The sequence below is a fragment of the Agelaius tricolor genome, unplaced genomic scaffold (genome assembly GCF_023055355.1).
Source record: "Agelaius tricolor isolate 1412-34295 unplaced genomic scaffold, bAgeTri1.0.p SCAF_22, whole genome shotgun sequence".
In the NCBI taxonomy this organism is placed as follows: domain Eukaryota; kingdom Metazoa; phylum Chordata; class Aves; order Passeriformes; family Icteridae; genus Agelaius; species Agelaius tricolor.
The window spans coordinates 3,215,893-3,243,882 of NW_027269282.1; the positions used below are offsets into that span (position 1 = coordinate 3,215,893).

Below are 27,990 nucleotides of genomic sequence, written 5' to 3' on the forward strand. Positions count from 1 at the left end.
CTGAATTGCACCGCTGGATTTTAAGTTATAGTAAGAGCAGTACTGGAGAATATCTTCAAGATATCAGAGGCCCTTGTGGAGACCAGAGTTGGCTGTTGAGTAGGAGAGTGAGGCTGAAAGGAATCTAACTTTCTTTATTATATATTCAAGCTTGCAGAAGCCTCTTGATTCATTATAGGACAGGATATGAAAAGTGCTTGGTAAGGGAGATGGCCCAAAATAATGTATTGTACAAGAGCTGGGGTGTTTGAGCAGGAGATAATATTTGCTGAAGCTACATCTTCAATGCTGTCAGAAATTAAAGTTTTCTACCTTGTTTTTATAAAATTTTTGCTCACAGAATTTATTTCATAGCAAGAGTTGTCCTATGACCAGCTTCTGTGTTCTCCTTTGGGGGATGTTAGACTCCCATAGACTAAGGTGGGCTCTTCTCTGGGTTGGTTTGGTTCAGTATTTGCCCTTTGTCCCAGGCAGCATAGAGCACAGGCTGTATGTGTGGACCAGAGCTGTCCAGAGAGGGATTTCTCCCAGTGCAGAATGTGTACATGACCTAAGAGTATCTGTTCATCTACTGTAGTTTCCCAGAAGGCTTTCAGGATGGCATTGGGAGCATATCCATGACCAAAGGAGATATGTGGTGGCAGCCCATAAATGCCCCATAGATCCCTGACAGAACCCACAGCCTCAGGGTGAGGGGGCACAGTGCCCTCATGGGGGGAATGGAGTAGAAGAGTAAGGACAGTTTGTGAGACAGCTTTGACTTTGTGAAGAAATCCAACACTCTGAGAAGTGGGGGGCAGCTCCTGAGGACCTGTGAGGTTTGCTGCTCTTCAGCTGGTGAGATGAGACCTGAGTGGAATGGGCAACTGCACTCTGTCAGGGCTGATCCCAGGTAAGAACAGCATTTTCACCTGGGTGAGATGAGTTCAGGCGTGTGTCTGCGCAGTGTCTGAGGGTGGTGGGTCACAAAAACTGAGTAACCATCCCTGTCTGTGAAAATGCTGATGAATGGCAAACTGCATTGGGTGGCAGGTGTGTGTGTGTTAAATAACATACAATTTAAACTGGGGCAGAATACGTTGCTTTAATTTTGCCTAAATGACACATACTGCTTGAAACCAGACTAATATTTCTTTCAAGCTGTGTGAAGTTTTTTTTTTACATGAACAATGACTATGTCTCCAAAAAAAATGCTGTTCTAAATGCAGTTTTAAAACCTATTCATTAATGCCCATGTACACAATTTCAGAAATGTTTTTTTTCCACATGAATAAATAAATCAGAAAAATCTTATGTAAGTTTAGAAGGTGGTTTGGTGGTGTGAAATCTATTTCTTCCACTAATCTGAAAATATCCCTCTGCCATTAAATCCTGGTCTGTATAATGTAGAGGTTAACCTACAAATAGTGCCACAGGGTTTGTAAAGGAAGGAGGGGAGGAACAGCCAAGCATGTGATTGTAGCTTTATGTCGCACTTTGGCTAATGCCTCAGCCTCTGCTGCTTTGTTCCTTGTAGTCTTATGCTCAATAAACATGAAAGATTGGTCTGTAATAGCAATGAATGTATCCAGATGCTTGCACTGTAATTAAAGGCATATATCACACAATAAAGCACATTTGAATGAAAAATCTTCCCATTAGACGTATGGTTCACATTTATTTCCCCTTATTGTTAAATTTCTGGAGTATAACCATTGATGGAGTGTAAGGAGGGACTTCTAAAGGGCTGCAATGTGAAGCCCCCAGTAGCACAGAAAATTTTCCTGTTGGGCTGGGAGGGCACAGAGCTCCTCAGTGCAGGCTGACCTGCACAGCAGCATTGGCTTCATCCACGTGGTTGGTGGATCCAATTAGCACAGACCTCAGACCCAACGCTGCCTAATGATTTTTAAGTTAAAGAAACTGGACTAAGGGATCAGCCTGGCTTTGAGACAGAAAAATCAGCAGCCATTAGAGGTGATTCACTCTTTTGTGAATGTTAAAGAGCTGATCTGAGGGAAAAAGGAGTGAAGCAGCCTCTGTGGACAGGAACAACCTGAAACCTCACTCTGCCTCTGGCCGAACCTATTGGATGCCAAAGGAAGAAATTCTGGTAAAGATAACTCCTGGTACACCTTGTAGCCTCTGGAAGCAGGAGGCAGCTCTGCCATCTCCATCCCATTCTGATCTCTTCATGGTCCCAGTATTATTCCCTTGTTCCTGTTCTCTACTTTAGTCCTCCCTCAAACTCTACGGCTGATTTTGAAATGGTTAAAAGATCATGGAGAAAGGAATAAATAAGCAATCAGAAAAGTTAGCCTTCCCTAAAATGGCATTTCTATTTATAGTACCTTTTGCGGGTCGCTAAATTCTTTAGCAGTGATTGAAATGTGTTTTGATTGACCAAATTGAACATATTTTTTCTCCAGATTTTCAGTTTAAGCTAAAAAATATGGAAGCAGTATTTTTCATCTTGTTTCTTCACCACTCTAGCATTTCTGGAGGTAGGGGAAAAGCACAAAAAAAAAAGAGCCTGTTTTTCACCCAGGGGTAAAACATACCTTAAACTCTGTGTGATACTCATTTGTGACACTGCTCCTGTTGCAGCTATGTCTGGATTTCTTGTTCCACTGGAAACAAGTCATGGAGTAGAAAAGCAAAAGGTGGTCTGCTCTTAGCAGAAATACCAAATTTTTGGCTGAGTGTTCTTGGTGTCAATTGTCAATGAGGCTTAAGAAAAATTGAATTGTGAAGTTTTTTAATTGAACTCTTTTTTTCACTGGTTTAATCTAATATTGTCTTTTTTTGATGATGAAGTGGCAAAGCAGAAAGAGGCGTCTTGCTTTCAGCATCAGGTTTGAAGTGGACCTATTGAGTGAAAGCATTTTTTGAACTATGAAATCATGAAACGTGACATCAGTGCATTATCTTAACCTGAATGACTTAGTTAGAAACCAGGTTGAGCTATACAATTACATCCTGAAGTCAGACATTTCCAAAGAATTTGGTCTTTGTTCAGAAGATCCCTGACCAGTGTCTTACTGTGGTGGGATGGAGACTGAATTTCTTTTGCCTGAAGACCTAGTCTTACTGATTAGCTTGTGTAATATTTTTCTTAAAATGCAAAAAACCCTAACTCCCCACCTTCAGAAACCTTTACTATTTTTTTCCTCCTTGTATGCGACAGATGACGAAAATGTAATTAGTATTTAATTTCTGTCTTGACCAGTTTTCAAAATAGTCTATTTCCAGTGTCCCATCTATGATACAACATCTGTAGGGAACTGAGCAGCTCCGGTGAGTCTCAGACATGAATCAGTCTGGGCATATCCTCTTCCCATGCCTAAGACAATCTGGCTGTACAATGCTAGAGAAGAACCTTGGCTGCAATGAGGACTCTTGATGCAGCTTTTAATCACCTGGAAGGAAAATCAAAGTAAAGAGATAAACTGGTCCATTTGTTTTCATTACAATTACTAGTTTTTACTACTCTGTGTAAACAAAGACCATAAATTTGGTGCTGGTAGACTTCTTTCTACTAAGTTCAGCCCCACAAGCTGTTGCACAAATCTTTTGGCTCGAGATATAAGATTTATTTTTAGCTTCTTTAATGTGGAGCTGTCAAGGGTGCCTTACCTGAATTGTGGTTTCCAGGCAGCTTGTGACAAGAGAAGAAAAGGAGAAGCTCTTTTTTTCCATTATTTAGGGCTCCAGAAGCACTTCCAGGTTTCAGATCTCGGTACCACTGGAACCCTGCCTTGCAAGGTGGCAGGGATAGGCAACTCCCTTGGAGGAGCTGGAAAGAACAAGCACAGACAGTCCTTGAGGTGGTTATCAGCTTGAAGGTGATGTCAGCCTTTGTGTCCCTAATGGTAACTCTTGACACTCCAGGGGTGTTTCACTGAGGGGAATAGAGGAATAGAAGAAAGAGAGGAATTCCCCAATTTTTTCTTTCGATGCAGCCTTTTCTGATGTGGGTAATAAAGCCACCTTCATGGCAAGGGTTGCTCCTGACCTGGTTTCAGCCACACAACTGAAGTATTTTAGACCTGAGTCCTGTACCTACAGTGCTGCAAGTAACCCATCCTGCCTCCCAGGAGCATATGAGAAAGGGGTTTCCATAGACCCCACGGTTTAAACATTACACTGATGCTGTGGAAGGGAGAGGTATCCATCTGTCCTTAAAAAAGCAGGGATGGAAGAAGTGATAAAGAAGTAGGATATGTTCTTGGGGTACCAATAGCTGTCTTCATGGCTGTACTGAATCTATCCTGTGTTCAACTGGCTGCTGTCAGACATGGCTTATCTGTTCTGTACTCTAGAGACTGAAAAGTATTGTGAATTTTTCCTCCAGTTCATTTTTCTTCTAGGAATGACCTTTCTGAAATATTAATGATGACACCCTTCTTCTTTTCCAATTTAATTTCTAATACAGAAGTGTAAAGAAAAGATACACCTTGAGTTTTCTGAGAATTTGCAACTTTTTTTGAGCCTTTAGTTTTTTTCTATTGCTAATGATTTTTGTCCTTCTGTAAAAAAAATTTAAGACCCTGCAACAGACTTTCTTTTCTGAGTTATACTTTGCATGCAGTCCAATTTCCTACAGAAATGTTGACCTAATTTTATTTTTTTTCTGCCCCGGTTTGAGTTTTTGGCAGGAGCCCTCCACACATCTTGCAGATTTTTCCCACCAGCTCTGGCTGAGAAGGTGCTAGTTTGCTTTGTGCTTTTCTGGGATCTGAGCCATCTTTCCATGTAAGCAATCTGAGCTACTGCTTGGGATCATGCTCTTCTGAGGCCAAGCAGGCCAGGCTAATCTGACCCTCCTCTTCCATAATGGGTCAGCTGCTGCCAGCTTATTCCCACTAGACCCACTCTCACCCTGATGCATTTATTTTGAATACATCTTTCCATCATCAGCTAAATGTAGTGTCTGGAGGAAGTGTAGTTTTTTATGTAATAAATGAATTGTTCCTCTAAATGCATGCAGTTCAGCTGAGCCTCCTCACTTTATCTAACATCATTTGCACTCTTGGATGACTGGCAGGCAGAAAACTATGGAGTGTCTCACCAGATGTTTTCTCAGGCCAATAGACCTGATTTCATAGCAAGAAAAATAATATTTGATTTTATTTGCTTACTGGCTTTCATGTATGTTCCTTTTATGTATGTTCCTTCTTACATGTGTATACATGAAAGTCTATAAATATCAAAGCTCTGTGAATTTCTTTAGTCTGTTTTCTATTGCTTTTCAGTCTATAAGTGACATCTATACATGCTTCTTGCAGTGATGGAGTGTACCCAACATATTGTATGCCTGGTCTTTCTTGGGCTTGCCTTCAAACTTTATTCTTCTGTGTGCTTCCCCTATGAAGCCCAAGCAGGTCATGAAATCCATCTCAACCAGATCAAATGTCTGGTGGGGTCATCTCTTTCTGCACTAGTCACTGCAAGTTTTTTAGTGTCAGGAGAGGCAGAAGATTCTAAGGCTTGAACAATGAACAGTTTTAGAAGTGTCTTGCCTGTCTAAAAATGAGCCTTGGTGACTAGATCAGACATGGATAACTAACATCAGGGGCTTGAGTCTCTCCCTGTGTTTCCTTCATTGCTTGTTCTTCTCTACTCTCTCCTTAACTGGAATTGAAGCAGACCAATTTTTTAATCTGTTCTGAGAAGCTTTACTTTTCCAGAAAACTTAAAACCGTTTTTTTTTTTTTTTTGCTAGCTCTCCTTGGTAAAATAAACAAAGCACCCAAACCAAATTACCCACAACCCTGAACAAGATCTTCCAAGCCAGCCAACATGATGTGTCACCCTGAGAGTTTGTACTGGAGAATTGCAACAGCATTTTCACATGCAACACTGTGTATCTAAAGCTCCTTTCTTTACAGTTCTGTAGTTCTGAATGTGTTTCTGGCATGTTGCTTGTGTTTGTGGTACAGAATTTGACACCAGGGATAAAGCTCCTTCTTTGAGGGGCTTGCCAATTTACTTGGAAACAATGCTGGTGTGAAATAAAATGTTGCCACTGTTCTTAGAGTTTGAAGACGAAGCATTCTGCCTGTGGTACATAAAATCCTTATGATTCAGATTTGTGCTGAGCAAAACAAGCAGGAGTTAAGGTCTGACCTGTAGTGAAACAAAGTTGGGTATCACTGGAGCTGCCAACGTCTTTCCTCGCACAGATTGTGTTCTTGGTGAGCTGCAGGGCTGTGTTGGTGGATGTGATATGTTTGGTGCTAGCTATGTTTGCTAGTCCTTGAGTGGGGAGTATCGTGATGCTGTTTGGATAAATATTTGCCATTTACCTTTTTGATGGTACAGCCTTTCCTGTTGTGAGTGATAGGTCTGACTATAGACTCCTGAGAAGAGGAGGAGTCAGATCCACTGTATGCCAATCTTTAGCTGTGCCAAGAGACAAGACCAGCCCAGACAAACGTAAAGACCCATAATGGTCTTAATTTTTCAGTCACCAGTGTAAGTCAAATAACAGAAGGAGGTTGCAGAAGGGCCATACCCTCATAATACCATCCCCATGGTACACTGGAGTCCACCCTCTTGAACCAATGTGTTGGACTGCTCCAGGAGGTGGAAATGCCAGAGATTACTTGTCACTAAAGAGCCAGAGCAGAGCTTTAAAATGGGAAAATCTTGGCACCACACCTACATAATTTTTTTCCCTTTGCTTAGTATTCAGCCTTAGGACAAATTAATTTATATTGAATTCTGCTGTACTTGCCACTAAACTTGTTGTCTTTTCTAAAGCTTGTCTTCTCCCGTGAAGGGAGATAAACAAAAAGTATATGTATATATTCAATTTTAATGCATACTAGAAACCACTTTATTGTATGTTTTATTTATTTATTCAACACTAACCTTTGCATTTGCATCTGTAAATAATACTACAAAACTGAACAGGGTCAGACAGGCCTTTTAGGGATTCATTCTGTCATACAGCTTTAAGACTCAGTCATCAGGTTAAAATTTGAAGTGGATGCCCAGAGTAAGTATGTGAATAATAAACAAAAATTATTGAAATGAATAATATCCTCTTTATCTCTTTATCTGAAATCACAAAAAGGCTGCAAGTTCAGTTTAATCCTCCTGACATCAGTCAGTCTGAGCTTTAAAAGAGAAAAGAAAGAAAAAAAAACACAGACTAGTAGCTGGTCTCTGGTTTTTAACTTGATACAGAGTGGGATGCTCCCTGAAAGAGACACTGGGAGACATGAGTGGTTGAAAGAGATTGTGCTTCATGTCACTGAGCTTTCTGTAGCTACTGCTGCTATGCTTCTGCAGAAGAAAAGGAAATGCCAGGGGCAAAAGATAAGAGAGAATCGAAGGAAATGGCTGTATGTAGTTAATCCTTTCCTCTCATGGTGAGAATGGTTAATCCATTGCAGAATACAATCAGGATGCTAGACCCACTTGGACTCGCTTGTGAGCGTGACTTAACTGGGACTAAGTTGCCTGAAGCCTGGCTAACTTGCACCTGTAGTCAAAACATGCAAAGGATAACCAAGTTGTTTGACACAACTGATGTTGTAGCACTGTAGAATTTTGACTTTGGAGTGTGGATTCTCAGTTATTGTTTGTAAAAACCCATGTGTTCTGAGAATTAATTATCTTAATATTGATGCTGACTTCATAAGCCTAATCTCGAATTTGGACAAGGAATTTTCTTTTCCTGGCTCCTTTAATTAAAAAAAGACAAGTGATGCTTTGTTGCTTTATTTTATATCTACACAGAATTCCTTTTGGGGCAGAGGACTCTATCATATTTTTTTAGACAATCACCTGAAAAGCAGAGGAAATCTGGCTGTTGTGGACTTGTAGTGCAGTATGTTACCCTATCTAGAGACAGTGCTAAAGAAATATGGCCAAATTAGAATATTCAGATATTTGATCGCCTGAAAAACACGGGGTAGAAAATATTTCTTAATATTTCTTACAAGCTTAGTGGTTTTGGCTGAAGTTTACATAATTGGAACCCTTTTTGACATGAAGATTGAAGGATACCTGCTTCCATATCTTTCCTCCATATGTGTTTTACTGGCAGCTTGAGCTGTTACTGGCCAGACTGGCATTCCTGTTGGCAAAAATGCAAAGGCCTGATTCTTTTGTCTTTATGCATATCAGCTGCATTAGATACTCGATGGAGTCTGAATTTAAGTTTCTGACTTTCTTCTGCTGACTATACAGTGATTTGGTTGTGTAGTTGAGTACAAACATAGCAAGAATTAATTAACTGCCTCAGGCTTTGGACACTGTTCAAACAGCCCTTTCCAATCATCTTTCTAAATTGATCTATGGTCCAGCTCTGATGTGGCTGCTGCCTCTCTGTGGTCAAAGATGCTGCTTGTTCAAGAAATGTTAATATTCAGTGTGAGCACATGTAGTTTATCTTCCCAGTCACTCGTAGCCATCCATCACAGCGGTGCCACAGGACACATCACTAGGTTGTGAACCCTTCCAATCTGAACATGGACCTACCTCCAATTTGCAAATTCAGTTACTCAAATCAAATGCAGTGCAGAATCTTGTGCTCAAATGATATCATTTTCCCATTAAGGACTTAAATTTGACTATTACAAACTTCAAAGTTTTTTCAGTTCCCTTATCTACCTCCTTAGCTGGCAATCAAGCCTTGTTTTGTTAAGCCAGAATATATATCAGATGAAATTTATTTGAAATCCTGATCAAAATGCTGCCTGATATTTAGGTCTCTGTGATCTAGTGGTAAAGCATAGTAGTTATTTCTCAAAGCATATTTTTTCTCTGAAGAACCGAATTTGCTCGTAGTTGGAGAAAAGGAGCTTACATATGTTTTGATTGTGAGAGAGTGCATTGTGGGTAAGAAAATAATTACATGGAGAATGGTGTTTGTGGTATTAAGCAGAATATGTATGAGGCAACATATGTCTGAAACTCAATGTGGAGTTGCATGGAAATTTGGTTACATTTCAGCTGTGTCATTTCTTAACCAGAAAGACTCAAAAAATCATTATATTGAAAGTTTGGCTTCCAAGAAGAGTCATGTCACTATCTTTGGTGTTTAACTAATGAGCAGGTTGATTCTAACTTATCTAAAAATTTAGACCTCGTTCTCAATATTAGAAAATATAACTTAGGAGCAATTTACTTTTCAATACAGAAGAGATCTGATTCATTCCATGAAAACAAGTAATGGCATGACCTTGAGGATAGAGTCACTACCTCATCAGAGTCATGTTGACTAATCTGATTTGTCTCTCATTCTATTTGATACTAGGAACTCACATGTCACCTGCTTCCTATTAAACAAAAAAAGTCAGGAGAACAGCCAGCTTTGTTATATGGCAGTCAAAGTGAATGTGCTGACAACTGATATTTGGAAGGAGAAAATTGTTTGACAAGGTTTGGGAAGACAACCTGCTTTTGATTCTCTGGAGCCCAGTGTGGTTTAAGAGTAAAGGGAAGACATTAGCCTCCCCTGGCAGTGAGGGTGATTGGTAATTGTATATAGTTATTGTGAATAATCCATTCATGTTCTTTAATCTTAGCTGATTTTAATACTTTATCTAGCAACAGTCTTCCTTCTTTTTCCTCAAAGTTTATTCTTTCTCTCTTTCTCTGTGTTCCAGCTGTACAGCTCAATGGACTTTGGAAGAAAATGGCAGCTCATGCATGAGCGGGTCACTCCAAACAGGTTTTACTGGTGAGTTAAGGCCACTGGCTTGGCTTGCTTTGGGTGGGTCATGGAGGGGAGAAGGGCATCTTACTTGAATGGATTGGTTACTTTATCTGAACATGAAGTATACCCTTGGTTTTGTTCATCATCAGTGCTATAAATTCAGTCCATAGAACACACCTTGCAGTGCAATAGTCTCTGTGTTTGTACTTCTCATTTGATAAAACGCGGTGTCTTTTACAGAGAAGTACAAGTCTTTTGATAATTGCAGAACTCCTGCTTCTTCATTGTACACCTGCCTAGAGTAACACAGAGGAGCTGCCCGGTGCCTCAGTGACAAACCTGTGACCATTAGACTTCCTATTTTTCAGCCCTTCAGAGAGTTACTTTAGCCTAGAACACAGTCTTTGTGCAGAGCCAGCCACTCTGACCAGTCTCCTTATGCAATCTTGGTGAGAAGGGATGATTCACTCTGCTTTAAATCACTCTCTGAGGAGCCAGTTTTATTATAGTGACTAGTGAAAGCCCAAGATCTGCAGTTTGCTAAAAATCTGCTTTGTGACTCAATTCCTTCTCAATTCCCAAGTGTCAGCCTCTCAAATTGGAAGAGTGTCTTAAAATCAGATGATGAAACAAATTTAGTTCCTATCTCCAGGCTCAGCCATCTCAGATGCATCTTTCCCAAACTTCTCTGCACCATGTGAAGGCTTAAGAATTGACTTTTAGAGAGAAAAAAGAAAAGTGTAGTTCTTCTGTAGTTGAATTTAGGATTTGGGGCTCGAATCAGATTCCTAATGCTGTACTTACTATATGCCAGATGATGGGGTGTGTGTGAATGTGTAGAAGTGCTGATTTACAGAATCTGTGCATGGATAAAAAAAGTATCTGGTGCTTAAGACCCAAAAAGATTGTAACATTAAGGAACCAGAGGGTCACATTTTGGATGGTTAAAAATAAAAAGGACTTGGAAAACTTAAAAATTTACTCCCAATTACAAAGCATGATACATATCTATGTCCATATCTATATATCTTAGAGTCAAATTCTTGTAAAAGTTTTTGCACCCCACTGAAAGCCCCTGGAATCCAGGCACAAAATATCTATAGATTGTGTTTTCAGTATTTCCACACCTTGAAGTGGAGGTAGACTCCTCATTTCAAATTATCTACATTCTTCTGGAAATCTCTCTAAACATCTTTAGACTCCAACATTTAAAACACTGACCTTTTGGCATCAGGTCTAGAGATTTCCCTTAGTGTCCATGAGGAATCTGGACAGTGTGAGAAGGTTTTGAACACTGAGGAAAGGAAGTTTTAAGGTTCTTAAGTCACACAGATCTGCAAAATATATCAAAGGTCTAGAACCTTGTCTGTCCATGTTACAAACAGACTGACAGACTGGCTTAATTCTTTCAAATACAGAGTTTCTCAAGGGGACCTGTGTTTCCTGCCCCATCAGCTGGACAGCTGTGAATATCCCCTGTCCATCTGTCTTTGGAGGCCCTGCCTATGTTTGCTGAGCAGACATGAGGATCACCATCCTGAGCAGGGGACAGAGGACTATTCCATAATATAGGAAAGGAGGTTGTTTTTCTCTCCTGGTTCTGGTGGCAGGTGCATGATTGACCTAACTATCAAAAATCCTTTGATCTCACTATTCATGCTGGCTGCACATGACAAAGGCAAGTGTAGATCCTCTCCAGGTGTATCCTTCAGTAGAGCGGAATAGCTGGTCCTTGGAATAATTTTAACCTATCCTTCAAATAACACAAGTGAGCTTAGGGGAGAGGCTTTCTTGGAGGATAAGGTGCAAGGGCTAAGCTGACTTGGGAAGAAAATGTGAACGTCTTTTTAAAGGACAGGTTGTGATGTTGTGACTTATTTTCTGCTTCCATATAATAATGGTTAATAGAAATTGCTTGTTTGTCCACTTGGACCCCAAATGTGTATTGTTTTCCACAGTCTACCCCATTTTTCATTGTCTTTTGCTGCATGGTTTGAACACTGTTTTTAGCAGTGCATTATGTAATGTCTGTGTTTCAGGTGCCTTTTTCTCTTAGGAAATTAACAAGTCTTCTATAGTTAAAACTCATAAGACATAGACTTAGAAATCTTTATTCCACTCAGAAACAGCAGAGTCCCACAGAGAATAAGCTTCCCAAGAGAGTGAATTAGGTTTTTCCCAGAGTGGGAGGGATTTGAAACAATCCATACTGCAGGTATAAGAGGTATTGAAATTGTGGAACATAATAACTCTCCTTAGCTGATTTATTTCTCTTTTTCATTTCCTTCTCTTTAAAGCTTCAAACTGTGATGGCTTGCAAGTTCTGGCTTGTAAGATCTTTACAGAAATAAAAATGCAAATAAACATTTTAGCCTCCAAAATTTGTTGATTTTTTTAGTGTGCTACAAAAGAGAGAAGAGTGGATATAGCTGAAAGTTTCAGAGGGACGTAAGCCACTATTCTGTGAAACTCATAGAATCATAAAAGAGCACAGATTGGAAAGACCTGAAAAATCATCTAATTCCAACTTCCCTGCCAGGGCCAAGGGCACCTTCCACTAGACCATGTTGCTCAAAGCTCCATCCAGCCTGGTCTTGAGCACCGCCAGAAATGGGACATCTGTGACTCCTCTGGGCAACCTGTTCAATTGCCTCATCAGCTTCACAATAAGGAACTTATTCCCATTATCTATTCGAAACTTACCATCTTTAAACTGAAAGCCACCACTCTTGGCCTATTACTACATGTTCTTGTAAAATCTCCCTCTGTTTAGCTACTGAGAGGTGCTTTAAGTTCTCCTGGGGCCATGAGGTTCACACAGACCCACCTCTCAAGTCTGTCAGTCTCTCTCTGGATGCCCTCCCTTCCCTCTGGTGTGTCAACTGCAGCTCTCAGCTTGCCTGTGGCAAACTTTCCTTTCCATGTCACCAGCATATGTCCATGTTATGTTCCATGTCCCTGTCATCAGTCGATCAAATACTACATTATTGAACCTCTGAATTAAAACTTCCATGAAAGTTGAAATAGTAATGATAGAGAGATGCCAAAATGAGAGAAGCTGCTCTTTTGTACTGCTCTGCATTGTTCATTAGTAGAGGCTCAGGTAAGCATCCTTCATGAAATGGGACAGTTTCCATCTGATTGGAATGCAGCTGGCTTTATCTGGGGCAGGCTTTGCTGAATGTGTTTGCCTTCAAAACATGACTTTCATCTCTCAGGCTGCTTTGAATGGGCTTGTGAAGACTATAAACTTCACCCGGTTCATGTGATCAGTCAACCTGACAAGAAGAGGTCTTATTTTTCTCTCTGAGATCTTTCTGAATAATTATACCTTCCCTGAGAGACCTCACACATAGAGACCTTGGTGCCAGGAGAGAATCATGATTGCTTCAGAGCTTGTGAGACTGGGATGTGAATTTTGCCTCAGCAGAATAAGCACAACCTCTCTGCTAGTCACGGACACACAAGTCACACTGTGCATTTTTTGGTGTAGCTCTAGCAAGCAGCATCTGTGATGGCTCTCTGGTCAAAAACAAAGCCCTAAGCTCCAGTCCCAACTTGTGGCATTGTATCCTGGCTCTTGCTTTCAGCTTCTTTCCTTAGTCATAGTTGTTGGTGCTACTCACTGGTTTGTAGTTTTGTGTTCTCATTCATTATGGGTGTCACATGTCCAACTGTTCATGGGACATTTCTCATGGGTTCCTGAGCCTGCTCAAACTTTGTGCATAAGCTGAGATTCACCCCTGGGCCACTCATAGTTACAAAAAACCCTAGGATTTGAGTTCTCTACTTTGGTAGTAGTGATTCATTTGTTAACTACACCCACTGATGACAGTGGCAGAGCTTGAACAGACTGTGTTAGTTGATGTGTGTACAGGCATCCAGATTTGGCTCCCACGTGCCTTGGCCTCAGATTTTAATAACTTAGGATCCTGTAAGACTGGAAATAGCGAGTTTGCGCTAATGTGATGCAGAAATTCCAAGATCAATCAAGATAACTGAAACCAGCATGGGTGCAAAGTTTGTTAAAATCCTACTCAATGTTCTTTTCTTTCAGAACACATTTCTGCAGCTCCCTCTGGGCCCTGTTCATTTTATATCACTATAACTTAGACACCTGTGCTGCCATGTGGAGGATATGAAAAAATAAAGCCCGTATTTTGTACCGTAGAAATGCTGGGGAAGCTTCCTCGCCTGTGAAACACATGGTCTGTTCTGCTGACTAAATACTGTTGCTCTCCTGATTAAGAGTCGTAGGACTTGAATTGTCCTTAAGTATTTTTTTTACTACCTCTGCCTTTTCCTGCAGCAGCACGATGGGACCAAGCAGGTGGGCAGGATGGGTTGGTTACTGGAGCATCCACCAGGCACGTTGCTGGGCCACAGCTTTCCCCTGTCACCTTGGGTGACTCCAGCTGACTTTGCCTTGTTACCCTGTAGGTGAGACTGGGATAGGAGAGCACCTTGATGACTGTAGTGGGTGAAGTACTCAAATATATAGTAATATGAAGTGCTAGAGCAGTAGATTAAGAGAACTAGAGGGTAAAAGAGAATGAAAAGATGCTTTAGTGGCATATGAAATCCTATCATCATCTTACGGCTTAATTCTTTCAAATATAGAGTTTCTAAAGGGGACCTGTGTTTTCTGTTCAGTCAGCTTAACAGCTGTGAATATCCTCTGTCCACCTGTCTTTGGTGTCCCTTCCTATGTTTGCTGAGCAGAAATGAGGATCACCATCCCGAGCAGAGGACAGCACTATATTCCTTTGGACACCAACACCCTTCCTTAGGGGCTCCCCAGGCTTTTGTTTTTTGGAGAACACATTCCTGTTTCCTGCCTTATGTCATCACTGAGGAATATGAAGTGGTGCACATGGAACCATTTTCCTTGGTGTGGTTTTTTTGTTTTTGTTTTTGTTTTTGTTTTTTTTTTGGGGTTTTTTGGGGTTTTTTGTTTGTTGTTTTGTTTTTGGGTTTTGTTGGGTGCTTGCTTTTTTTTTTGCCTGTTACAGCTAGACATTTCCCTTCTTATTTAATTTTTTACTCGTGTTCTCTGGGACCATGGGTGATTCTCTCAAAGCCTGGGAGCAGGGAAGTGGGGAATACCCATTTCCATGGAAGAGAGAGAGAAATCTGTGCAGAATTTCTGATGCCTCTGGTACTTCTGATACTTGGAGCCCTGAAGTCAGTGTGCAGCATGAGTCTAGTCAGTAAAAGCCACTGAAATACACACTGGTGATGAAAGTTGGACAGATAAGACCAACAAGGCAGGAAAGGAGAGAGGAGGAAAATAAGACATGCACTAGCATGGCTTCAAGGAGCAGCATTTGTATTTGCAAGTAGAAAAATTAGTTGTATCAAGCAGTTCTCAAATACATTACTGATTCCCTCAACAAATTTCCCCTGAATTTTATTTTTTTCCCTTCTTTTCCATGATAATCAACCAGATTTATGTTTTGTTTTGGGATTTTATTTTTTTTTTGCATCTATGAATGCCAGCCACACTCACTTTGATCTCTGAGAGTTAAAAATTGTGAGATGGGAACACTTTGGCTGAAAGAAGGAAAGAGGCTGTGTGCCCAGGAACTTAGGCTATGCTTTGGAGTTAAAGGTTTTCTGTCACAGTTGTTTGAGGAATGAGACAACAAATTTTGTCATTCAAGGGCAAGGTTTTCAATCTTTTTGTGATTTTGGGTAAGAAAAGTTGATAAAATGTATCAGCCAGTGTATTTCTTTTTAGTCGCAGCCTGAATTTCAGGATGACTTTAGTGAAGGCTGGTTTGGTTATCTGAGAGTAGTATGGCAGAAGTTAAGGGGTTTGCCTCAGTTTTTCTAAAGGTTATTGTCTGGGTTTGTATCTACCTTCACACAGATATTTGTGTCTAAAAACAGAGGGAGTTTTTATTTCTTCATTGTGACAGCACTGATATTTCCTAATTCCAGTGCCAATTTTGGTCCATGCAGACTGTTTCAGCAGCAGTTCCAGTAGTGACCTTTGGATACAGCTGACATTACCTTTACTTGACTAGTTTGTCAGCAAAGAGATGGTTAGTCAAATCCGTGCCTGCCTCTCCTGTAAATCCCACTAATCATTAACTGCCAGATGGTGTCATTGCACAGTGCTGGGGAAACATCGCCTGATTTTTTACAGCCAAGTTTAGTGTTAGGAAAACATAGTCTTGTAAATGTCAAAATGACTCCTAAATAATCCTACATTAGAGTTTTTCAGAATTAAAACCATACCATACATGGAGCTATGGATAAAGGAATGACTCCAGTTTGGCCACCTACGAGCATCACCAAGGCACTTACCCAGTGCCTATTACTGGAGCCTCCCTTGGGCTAATGACTCATTTGGCTCTGGAAAGGGACTTGCTGCCCATGCCCCGTGGGCAAGAACACCCAGGGAAGGTTTTTCTCCTGGAGAGTAAAGCTAACATAAATCTGGAATGTGTTACTCAAGCCACCATGACCATGAATTGTACTAAGCTGAGGACAACATTTTCAAACTCTAGCCTCAAGCTCTGTAATAAGAGTTCAGGAGAGATGAGAATTTCCCATAAATTCTTGGTATATATTGGAAGATTTCCTTGCAAGGTCACTTTATTTAATTAAAGACCACAACACCATGGTGATAATAAACCTAATTTTTTTTCCCTTTTCAGTTAATAATGGGCAAAGTGAAACTGTGAGGCTAGGTGTTTTATTTCATTTTGTGTGCCTACAATTAATGCCATCGGCACTATAGATATTTAGTGTTTCCAAATGTTAGGTTGTGGGTGACTAACTTGTGATTACAAAGTAACTCAGTGACAGAGATATAAATGGAGCCTGGATATAGAGGTGGATACTTTTTATTGGCTGAAATAGTGTTTGTTTTTGTTGAAAAAGTTCCAAGTCAATAAAGGTATTTTAGAATTCATGACAACATTATCAAAATATTTCTCTCAGAAATTAGAGGAAGGAATATTGTGAAATATTTGACAGTTTTTGGATGGTCTTTTTAAGTAATCTTAAAATTTGACTAAAACTTCATTTTGCAATATATGATTTTAAAATTAAAGCAGGGAAAGAATGCAGTCTGAAACAAAGTGTGTGATAATTTTTCCTAATTATAATCCTATCTTGATTTTGAACTATAGATTGGTAAGTGCTCTTCTAGGGACATTGTGATAGACTTTATGGGTATCTAAGAGAGTGAAACCCTAAATGACCCTAAGAACAGGAAAATCCTTCACTTTCTCTCTCTGGGAAATGCTGCAGGACTGTTTTATAGAGACTGCACAGACCTCACGAGTTCCATTAGTGCCTCTGGTCAGTGAAATGTTCAGACTACTGTTCCCCTTTCTGAGCTCAGTCCATGTTCCTTTTTGAACAAATTGGTGAGAGATCGACAGAAATAGTTGCATGTGGAAAAGCATCTTTGTGGAAGATGGAAAAAACCCATAGTACAATACTGGAGAAATATTACAGACTATATTCTAGTTTACCTGGGACTAAAACCAAAGGTATTTGGAGGTTTGGTGTATGTTTATGCCAACTGATGACTTTATCTCACAAAGGAAATTTGTTACAACTAATCTCTGGTGCTGTGAATGTAAGCTCTAAGTTGTAACTGATGGATGCTTTTGTATTGTGTGGTGTCCCTCTCCTTACTGCCTGCTTTCCTAGGAAAATAAGTGTTTGGCATTTTTACTAAGTCCCGTGGATGTCATGCTGGTCAGGCTGCCTAGGCTCAAAGCTCTTTTAATGAGAAGAAAAAAAAAAAAGAAAAACATACTAAAAGCATTCTGGCTAGAAGGATTGTGTGTGATTGTGTGATTTTGAAGGGAAATAATTTTAAGTACTTTAAATTCTCCTTTAAAACCTATGAACTACATAATAATAAGTGAACCCTAAGTAAAGTGCTGCATGATAAAGTGCCACATTATGTATGCACCTCTGTAATTCTGGCTGCTATCACAGCAAGAATGAGTTCTTTTAATGAAAGGTATATCCTTTGGAAGGGTAATTTCGGAATAAGTTGTCTTTGGAGGACTTCTCTTTCTAACCACCTTCTTTTTCTCTCTGACCTCTTCTTGCTTGAGAAACACAACATTTCTTGCAGAAGGAAGAACTATCCCTCTCCACTAATGCAACAGTGGATGTACTTACATAAATACCAGCAAGCTTTTAGAATTTGTGATTTGTTGTGATTTTAGTACCATTTGTGATGTTTGCCACACTTATGTCTTTAATATTCTGTGGCTGGAAGTTATTTTTTTCCTTAAGGCCTCAAAAAGTAAGGACTAAAATATTTCTGCTCATTTGGCTTAAATCTAATGCCTACCACTACATGTCACCTGTTGCACTGCAGTTAGTGTTTTCAGCCATCAAAAATCCTTTGGCTTTCGTCTCTCATCTGTCAGGTTTCTTTATCTCCCAGGAGCCAGTCTCTTCTCTTACCTCTCCCATTGCTGATTTTGGATAATTTTATAACCCCATCTCCCCCACACTCTCTTTGACTGAATGTCTGAGGCTGAAGCAGACCAGATGAACCACTAGTAAGGAAGACCAGGAATGCTTTAAGGAAGAGTTTGTTGAATATTTTTCCCAGTTTGTATTGATCCCTGGAGTGGGTCCCGGTGATGTGTCTGTCTGAAGAGCACAGGGTGGGGGGATCTGTGTTCTTCTCCTGCAAGAAGGTAACAAATAAGATCAAAACCCATCCAAACAAATAAGTCCAAACCCCATCACTGTGTTTCAAAGGCCAGTGTTGGAAGCTGAAATGCTGTACTGCTGACTCATGTGGTCTGCCTGGCCTGACTTCATCCTGGCTCTCCTGATGCACGTGAACTCAGACACAAATTAATTCCAGCCTGTCAGGAACAGTCCCAGAGTAATTCTTTGTGACTCTTTGTAGGAAGCATTGATGAAAGCCAGCCCTCTAATTAATATATTGAATAATGTATCCCTCTGAGGCATATGGGGATCTCCCATACTGTCATAGCTTGGCAAAGCTAATCAAAAGCCAGACTGCCAGGCTGAAAGTAGCATCATATTTTGTGCATTCTGGCTAGCAAGGAATAATCTCCCACTTTTAATTTTTTTTTTTTTTTGGGGGGTGGAATTTGGGTTAGGTTTTGACCTTTGTTCTATATCATACTAATCTCTCCATTTCTGGGAAAATGGATGAATTCTCAGTGTGGGGGAAAATCCCTCTTGTTTTCAGATGACTGAAAAATAAACATTTGGGAATTCTTTTAAAATCACTACTGTTCTGAGATGTTTAGGAATTACCTTTTCACATACCCTGATTGCAAACATAATTTTCGGGCTATTTCATTCAATGGCAAAACACCTATAGGTATCAGGAGTGAGCATCTTTTCTGGATCCATCTTCCCTTTGCCCCAGACCTCATCTCTGATGGCCCATTTGATTTCAAGAAATGCACCTTTACAGCTCTTGTTTCTTTACTGGGGCTGGAAGCATCCTTGCAGTGGAGGAAGTTGCAATCTAATAGAGGATTTATCCTCAGTGAGTACATCAGCACTAGGAGGGACCATTTTTACTTGAAACTAGATACCTCGAAATTCTTCAGAGAGATTTTCTCAAAAAGAATCAGGCAGGACCCAGGTAAATTCAATTTCATATCCCTAAAGGACCCAGGTAGATTCCAGTTCGTTTCCCTGAACTGACTTCAGCTGCTGAACCTTTGGAAATTTGCCTGGCATTAAGCTGAACAAAACCAGTTGTTTTATTTAACAGAAGAAGTTGAGCCCATGCTGTGCAAAAAGAATAGTCTTATCATGGCAAAACAGACAAGATATTTCTGCATTAATTTAAATGTGAACCATTTGTGTTGCTCAATAACATCCATTAAAGATAAGGAGGTCCGTTTTTATGCCTTCTGCTTGTTGTAAATTAACAAACTCTCTTAAAACGACAATTCATCAGCAGTTATATGAGGCAGAATTCATTCTCGGCAAGAGAAGAAAATGAAACTCCCATCCTTTCATTCCCTGCCATTCCCCTGAGTCTCCTCTGTAGAATGAGATGAGTTTAATTTTGCTATTGTTAAGCACAGTGAGCATGAAGCTACATCAGAATGTAAGAGCAGGAAGGAGCGTCTTATTAGCTGCATTACAGGTTCTTTTAAATAATGTTGATTCAGTAACTTGTGTCTTGCTGATCATATAGAGAACAAGGATGAAAAGCCAGTGAGTGATGCTGTTTCACTTGCATATTTGTAGTGAGTTAATTGGAATAGGACATAGCAGTGGTTATCATAGCTCTGTAATTATCTTGCAAGATAATTGTTCTCCATTGGGCAGAAGGCAATAAAAATGAGAGGTAGACACATTTCCATGTTTAGTGGAATATCAGAAGTTCTGTAGCTGAGTCTGAGAGAGAAACATACTCACCTGTGTCTGCTAGCAAGTACTTAGGAAATAATAAATACCAGTAGACCTCAGTCTGTAGACTTCAGAGCTGATTTCAGTAGATCTGGGTTTTCTCACATAGGAGAAAATCCTGCTTTTTATTGAAAAAATAAAGAAAAACAAGCCAAAAACTCTGTCACGTTTTTGGCCAAAGGGTATAGACAGATTCTTAGGTTTTGCTCACAGTATTTTTGGTTTTCAAGTTTTGATTGAAAATCTTTGAGTGAAGGAGACATGTTCCATTACCATATTGATTTTAGGGGCAATCTGTAATAGTGACTCCCTAAAGCCATTTCTAGATCTGCAGTTGTTTCTCCAGAATTCTTTTTTTTTCTTTCTACAAATCATTAGATTTGAACAGTGTGCTGGCACTTTGGAATTCGCCTTGAGGATAGAAAACAGCAGAGTATTACTTTTCATTTGGCCTTGTACTTCTCTTTCCTTTCATTGCTCCTCTGTAACAACAGATTAAGAACCCAACAAAGAGAAGCTCTTGATTTACCTACAGCTTGACCATACACCTTTGCTTCTTGACATGACTCCCACTGCAACATTCTGCCCTGAGCATTCTCACTTGATCAGGGCAATGATTTTGGGATGGGGATGCTTTGGGATGCTGCTGTTGTGAAGAGCTGGGAGTATGTCTAGTGCTCAGCCCCCTGGGCAGCCTTGTCTCCTTATTGTTTGTTCAGCTGCCTGCATTAGAGCAAAGGACCCACAGAAGATCTCTGGTTTCTCTGGTCTCTCCTGCTGCACTGTTGCTCTCTCACTGACAGAGACCTGCATGTGACTGTGTCTCTTTTATTCATCTCCATTCTGCCTGTGAGGATGCTTCTGTCTCAGATGCAAACTTGTCTTGTCATGAGACACTTGGTGATCTGCTGACCTCCTGACACTGTTGCTTTTACAAATCATAGCCACACAGACTTGCTGTTTCTGCAGGCAGAGCCTGTCTTGGATATCTGTCTGCTGCCAGAATCCTTTTGTTTCCTGCTTCTTTGTCTTTTGCTCCTGTGGTATTGAGACAAATGAGCATCTCACTCTCAGCAGCTAATTGAGTGTGATTTTTTAGGGGCAAGGAGACACATTGATGCATTTATGCTTGCTGGTCCAGAACAGAGTAGTTCATTCTACTCTCTGTTTCTTCTCCTTACCTTTGTTCTTCATTCCTTTTTTCTCCCTCTTCCTTTTCTGGCTGATGGCTAAAAGTCAAAGAAGGAAATAAGCCATTTGTTCTCTTCAGGTTAGTGTCTGAAATGCAGAGAAACAACTGTCACAAAAGGTTTGTGAAACAAATCCATTTTTTATATTGTTTTTTCCCCAAAATGCATGAAATGAACCACAAATTCATTTCCAGAATGTTAGATGTTATCCCAGGGTGATTCTTCACAATATCCTGCAACAGGGAATGTAGAGACTCATTCTTCCTTAATTAATACAATGTACAATGCTCATAGGCATGTGGGGCTCATCAGCAAATCCTATACATATTGTCTGTGCCAAGTTTCATACTGGCATCCCCTCTTTGGACAATTTAAGCTTTATTTTTATTCATCTACTGCTTCATTCATTTATTAAATGATGCTCTTGCTCTGAAGCTTTTTGGAGGTCTTTTATTGTGCCTAGGCCTCTGTTAATGGCTGAATCACTGAGCCGTAGCATTTCAGGCATGTCATATTTACAATTGGAAAACATTTGTACAAATGAGGCCAATAAACACACAGTATCTGATAATCCTTATTTTGGAGTAAAATATTTCTTGAATGGGTCATGTTTAAGATACTTCTGCTAGGAAACAAACCTGGAAGAATAATACAAGTCTTACAAACATTTCCTTTGAAGGAGAGGAGTAACTCCAGTGAAATCTTTGGTTACAGGACTGCCAGGCTGAGCTGAGGGGTCTTTGAGCATGTACTTTGCTTTTCTAAAGTGATCCAAACCAGGGCTGATTCATGTTTCATGAAAAAGTACAGCAATAATCTATAGCAATTCCCCATGTGCCTGACTTTCAAAGGAAGGTAGCCAAGCACAGGGAAAATATTAATTAACTGGGCTTCATAATATAGTATGCACTAAACTAATTTTAAGCAAATGCAAAAATCCAAAAATATACTCTTATTCTTATTTCAAATATGTTTCATGAGAATGTGGTTATATTTTTTGGGATTTATGGTATAGATTTGGGAAAAATGCCACAGGACTTTAAAGGACTAAGACTTATGGCCTGGATGAGAACTAGACACAGCCTGATTTGTGCATAGGTTCTGGTGTTACCATAAAGGGAAAAGGAAAAATATTAAACAACAGCAATTTTGTTGTTGCTAAATATACTTTAAAGGTATTCCCTGCTAATTTCTGTGATAAAAAGAAATGTACTGAGAAGACAAATGATTCTCTGTGTAGCAGAGCCTGCTGCTTTTAATGGATTCTCTGGTGGTGATTGACATGGTTGAGCCTAAATGCCAGTTTTCTCCTCAAGGAAAGGATTGATTTGGACCTCTTTCCTCTTCTTGGTTTGGTTTATGCATAAAAGAACTGTGTGTAGCAACTTTGTGGTTCAGGGGCCTGTGATCCACTGAGCTTACGGGGAAGGTACAGGTTTAGACATTTGGTACTAGTGGGGATGAGGTGCAGGAAGGCACATGCATGAATGCACATATGGAAACACACTCAGATGCCATGAACACCTTGTTTTTGAGATACCATGCAGAAAAACTCCTTAAAATTCATTGGGAGCATTTTAAAAAGGATTGGCTTTGCTGAAAAGAAATTAGCTGAGAATAAACACTTGGCAATTTTTTTCCCTTATCTTGCAAGCTAAGTCTCACAACAATTACTTCTGCCGATGTCCAGGATACAGCATCACGGAAATTAGCACTGGAAAAGATGTAGAAAGCTCCAGGGACCTAGCTAAGACAGTTCCTTACAGTATCTTCCTGTCCAGCTTTTTTCCCAAGCTTCATTTTGAAATATGCTGTGCAGCGAGGTTTCGCCCCTAACTCTTCAGAGACCCCATCACATCCTAACACATCCAGCAGCACCTCATAAATGATATTGTATTTATGTGTTTAATAAACACATTCTTTGCCCCAACAGTTCAACATTTGTGTAGCTCTTTACTATGGTAGTTTATGGTGGCTGGCCCAGGGTTGTGTGCAGGTTGGGTGTATGCTGTTAGGTGCCCAGAGTTAATGGCTGCTGGAGGTGATTTTAGACCAACTCAGACATGAATCGCCTTGACCACCTGAAGCCAACTGCAGTTATTGATACCTAGACAAATGTGACGCAGTATCAGAGAGAGGAGAAGCCTGTTGGAAAGGTATGTGTCATTGAGCAAGGGTTCCATGTGGAAAACTCCAGGTAAGTTGAGTGGGAATTGAATGAATTAGTTCCTGCTTCCATACATGCACATGGGCATGGCTCTTGTGTTGCTCGAGTTAGAAATATACACTGCTTGCCTGGTATGACACAAAAGTGTTTACTCACTTCTGGGGCAGGATAGAATTAAAATTACATCAGACTAATTGGCAACATCCACTCATTTAACTCTTGTTGCCTGCAGCAAGAGGAGGAGTTTTTCCTCCTTTACACATTATTGTACAATAAATGTGCCCTTTTCCTTGATGTTTCTAGCCCTTATTTAGTGCACAGTATCCTGCTAGGTAGTATCCATCTGTTTTCTCTGTCTCTTTAAATGGACACTGGAAATTGCCTTCAGTCTGACATCTTAACCTGCAAAAATGAGTTTTCAAGTCAGCATATTGGGAGTCTCAATTTGTTGTAAAAGTTTTGATTTTGTTTTCAAAGCAGGGGAATTCCACTTTGACTGGTCAGAAACTAGACACACCCTGGCAAAAAGCTCAGTCCAGCAGGTTCCAGATCAAGTTTGAAGGGCTGACTCCTGAATTTTTGCTTTTATCTTGTTGTAAATCCCAAACAAAAATGTTGCTCACATTCAGTGATACTCAGTCAAACCTCCCGAACTCTTGGGTCCAGGAGATAGAGGAATAGAGCATCTCTTACTCTCAGTTGATGGTTTAGGGAGCAAGGATCAACAGAGGCAGTTGGAATTGCTCTGCTGTTTTCATTTAAAATGGTAGAGGAGACAAATGTCAGTCCTTTTCACCTTTAAATGCCTGGTGAGTAATGCAAAATGGTTAGAAAAAAATGCAAGACTTGTTTATTCCATGGAAAGGCATTAGAGTTGGTAGAAGAAGTGAGCTGGGGTGTGCAGTAGGCAGGTAACCCGACGAGTCCGTTTGTTTTTTTTTCCTTTCCTTGCATGTGTTGACATTTTTTATTTTGAAGTATATAACACCTTTCCCTGTAGTTGGAAACTACAAGGAAACACTTCAGGAATAGTTAAAGTGCAGGTATTGTGTTTTCCTTGCCTTTATAGGCTGCTCTCCCTCCCAGTCAGAGATTAAATATTAGCAGTGGCCTAGTAAATGTGCATCCATGCACAATGCTCTTCCCTCAGGATAGAGATAAGGATCTTGCCAGGATCGTGTCCATCCTTCAAGAGCACACAATTCTCTTCTGAAAAGAAGGGAGGAAGGATCTTGTGAAAAGGGCTACCATGAAAACAGAAAGGAAAAGCAGCACCAGAAGATAGAAAAAAATATAACAATTCTTCCTTTTAATGGAATTCAGAGGTAGTTTGAATTCCTAATTGGAAAATTATCCTGTGCCTGCTGCAATTCTGGCTGCAGGCTCCACATTTTGAAAACTGCTTTTGCAGCAGTTGGGGAAGGTGTCAGCAGGAAAAACTGACCTTTCCTGTCACTACTGCCTGCATGCTCTCAGCATTTTGTCATGCCAGGGGTGATTAATGAATAGGGATGGTGGATGATGTTGATTTAGCTCAGTTCCTCACAGTGAGGGTGCCTTATTTTACTCCCTGCAGCCATCACAGCAGCACACACAGGTGCATTTTGTGAACCTTGGTTTGAATTTTGCTGTCTGGAGTTTATATGCATAGATCTGTATGACCATGGGTCAGGACCTCAGGCTCCTGAGTGTTAAATTCTCTTGTCTTTATAAGACTCTGGACAGGGTTTTTAGCTAGAGCACCATGAAAGCCTTTCCCAGCCACCACACTCTGAGCTACACTTGGTTGTATAAGTCAGGGGATGCTGACATCTCTCCTCAACATGCTTTAGTTGCTTAAATAATATTGGGCAGTGCATCCTCCAAATGTTCTTCAGAGTGTAAGAAACTAAAAGGCTGTGAAAGTGTTTCTTCTTGTTTTGTTGCTGCTCCTGTATTGCCAGACCTGTTGTAGTGAGTTCTCAAGGCTAGAGAATTACAACAGGATAAAGGAATAGATTTAGACTCTGTGTGTCTGTGTATGTTTTTGCAGCTGTGCTTCAGGATCTTGCTCTTTCCACTGCTGACTTTTTTCATTCTTCATGTAAAGTTCCTCCAGACAAATGATGAGAGACCATTTACTAAAAATACCTGAATTCAAGAGTCAGAGCAATGCAAAACAAAGCTCTGTTCCTTGCCAGTGGGAACAGATGTGAGGCGAGGCATGAAGAAACAGCATTGATTGGGGATCTGTTTTGCAATCAGTCATTGGTATAAGAAAGCAGCTTGGTTTGGGTGAAGGAAGGAGGACCAGTGCATCACTTTTCAGCCTTATCTGCCTGCAGATAGAGCAGCCTGTCTTGCTTTTGTGTTGCAGAACACTTTGTGAGCTTTTCAAGGTGTAGTGCACTATTTGGTGAACAGAGGAGTACTAGGAGTGTGCTGTGTGCTAGTCCTTTTTTGTCATCATTGTTATTCTGAAAAGAACCATTAGGCTTGTCAAAACTAATTAAGGGAACAAGTAGATGGCACTGGAAAGGAACTTCAAGCTAGAATGACATGTTTCAGGAGATCCCTCTCATTCCCTGGTGCACACTTGAAAGGCATTATGAGTAGATCCACAGAGTTCATGCATGCAAATGCACAATGGTAATGAGTATTCTGGATTTTGTTAGGATATACTTAGGTTCTTCTAATAGAAGTCTCTTTTAAAATGAATAGTACTGTGGCAGACTGATGTCTCTTATTACCTGGGCCAAACAGTTTTGCCCCATTGCTGCAGGGGGAGATACAGTGCCCTCTCCATCTGGAGGGGAGGGACCCAGAGGATGTCAGGAGCCCAGGTGGAGCCATCTGACACTGTCAGATGTGTTTCAGGATGCAGCAAATGGCTCTGAGTAAGAGCTTGGTGTCTGGCTTCCAGAAGGTTGAAGGTCCAGTGCATTGAAGGCTGAATTTAAGTAGGAAACCTGTTGGTAAGGGCTGCAGGGCAAGTGCCTAAAGGGTTCCCAACCTCTACCTCCAAGTGCTGGCATTACCACTCCATTTCATTAAGTTGTGATGAATAGATATGATGGTAAGCATGTACATCTGTCTCTATTGGCATGTCATAGATAAGGATGATGGTTACTGAATGACTGAAATTACAGCAGTTAGTGTTACTCATTCGAAACAGGGCAGAAAACCTCTGCTATGGACTAGAAAGATTGCTTTCTATATACATTGGGGACTAATACTGCAGCACACTGTAATGTTTTTCACTGATATTTAAAGGGATTTCAGTGTATCCTACTGTCACTTTTAACCATGTCCATAAATTGGGAAGCTTTGATCCCAATAATTGTGTGATCACAGGAACTCAGGCTCATTCTGGCATCCTTACCAATAACAGACAGCCCTTCTTCCTTGTGGGATCACCCTGAAACTGATGGTAGCAATTAAGGAGCAGACTGTTTCTCACTGTGAGTGGAATGATGAAAGCCCTGCCTGTGCTGCTTTGTTTTGTTGTGTTGGTATCTTCTGGCCACAATTCAGAGTGTTGTGAATGGACCTGCTATCGATGTGGTGCTCTCGTTAACAAGCAGTGCCAGATTCAGTTACCTGCACAGTGGGTCATAATGTAGTTATTTTGACATTTGCAGCACTGCTTGATCTTAGCTGAACTCCAGCACATTTATATGTTTGTCATTGCTTCAGTTGCTGTGTTTTTTGTGGCATACACAAAAATGTACCAGAGCATCTGTATTTTTAAAATTATTATTATTATTATTATTTTTACTGGTTTTGCTGTTGATGCCTCAAGGATGGAAACGGCAAAAGAATGTGATAAAAATGTTTTCAGAACATTAGGGAGTTCTGAACATTGGCTGGCTCAGAGGGAATCTATTATTTACAATCTACTGTATCAAATTCAACTCCCACCAAATTAGAAACTGATTTTTGTCATTGTCCCTTTTTAATCTAACCCTTTGGTTAACTCAGGAGAAGCAGCACCATAAATCACGTGGACATCTATGGATTTTTTTTCCCCTGCCAGCCATTGCTAGGACTAAATGTTCATCTCTCAGTGATTCTTATCAGCCAGGACACTAATAATAACATTTCTGTTCTGGGCTTGACTTTCCTCTTCCAGGAGGAAAAGTATCTTTTTAATGTCCTTTGAAAAATATTTTTAGGGAGTAAATAACAATGCATGGGAAGATTTGACTAGGGGTGCTTGAGTTCAGGTAGTGAGATTAAAGAAACTCCTTGTGCCTCTTTTCATATTTGTCAAGGACCATGGATGGCATGGGATCATGGTGGGAATAATGAATACTTTCTCACCTTTTTAAAATCAGAAATTCACCGTATGTGCAACACTGTTTTTCTTTTGAAGATGGGGAAAAGGAGGTAAAGAATAGCAAGATTGCCCAGCAAACCAGGGGCAAATCCGGAAACTTGGTCTTTCATGTCTCTAATCAGCCGAATAAAACCTCCTTTTAATTTGCTTTCTGAAGGCATGGGGCTGCTGTGCCCTTGTTTTTCCTTCAGCATTAAGCCAGAACTCTGATTTTACTGGGTCCTGGGACCAGCTCTCTTTGCTATCACTAGAACAGTCATAGTAGCCT

At 40.3% G+C, this 27,990-nt stretch overlaps 1 protein-coding gene across 1 annotated transcript in view; it reads left to right on the plus strand.

Annotated features, from left to right (window-relative positions):
- SORCS3 (sortilin related VPS10 domain containing receptor 3) overlaps positions 1–27,990 on the plus strand; it is a 266,957-nt gene that overhangs the window by 157,201 nt on the left and 81,766 nt on the right. The window contains exon 5 of the mRNA XM_071446466.1: positions 9,603–9,676. Within this exon, the coding sequence (XP_071302567.1) occupies positions 9,603–9,676 (74 nt within the window). The remainder of the gene's footprint in view (positions 1–9,602; positions 9,677–27,990) is intronic.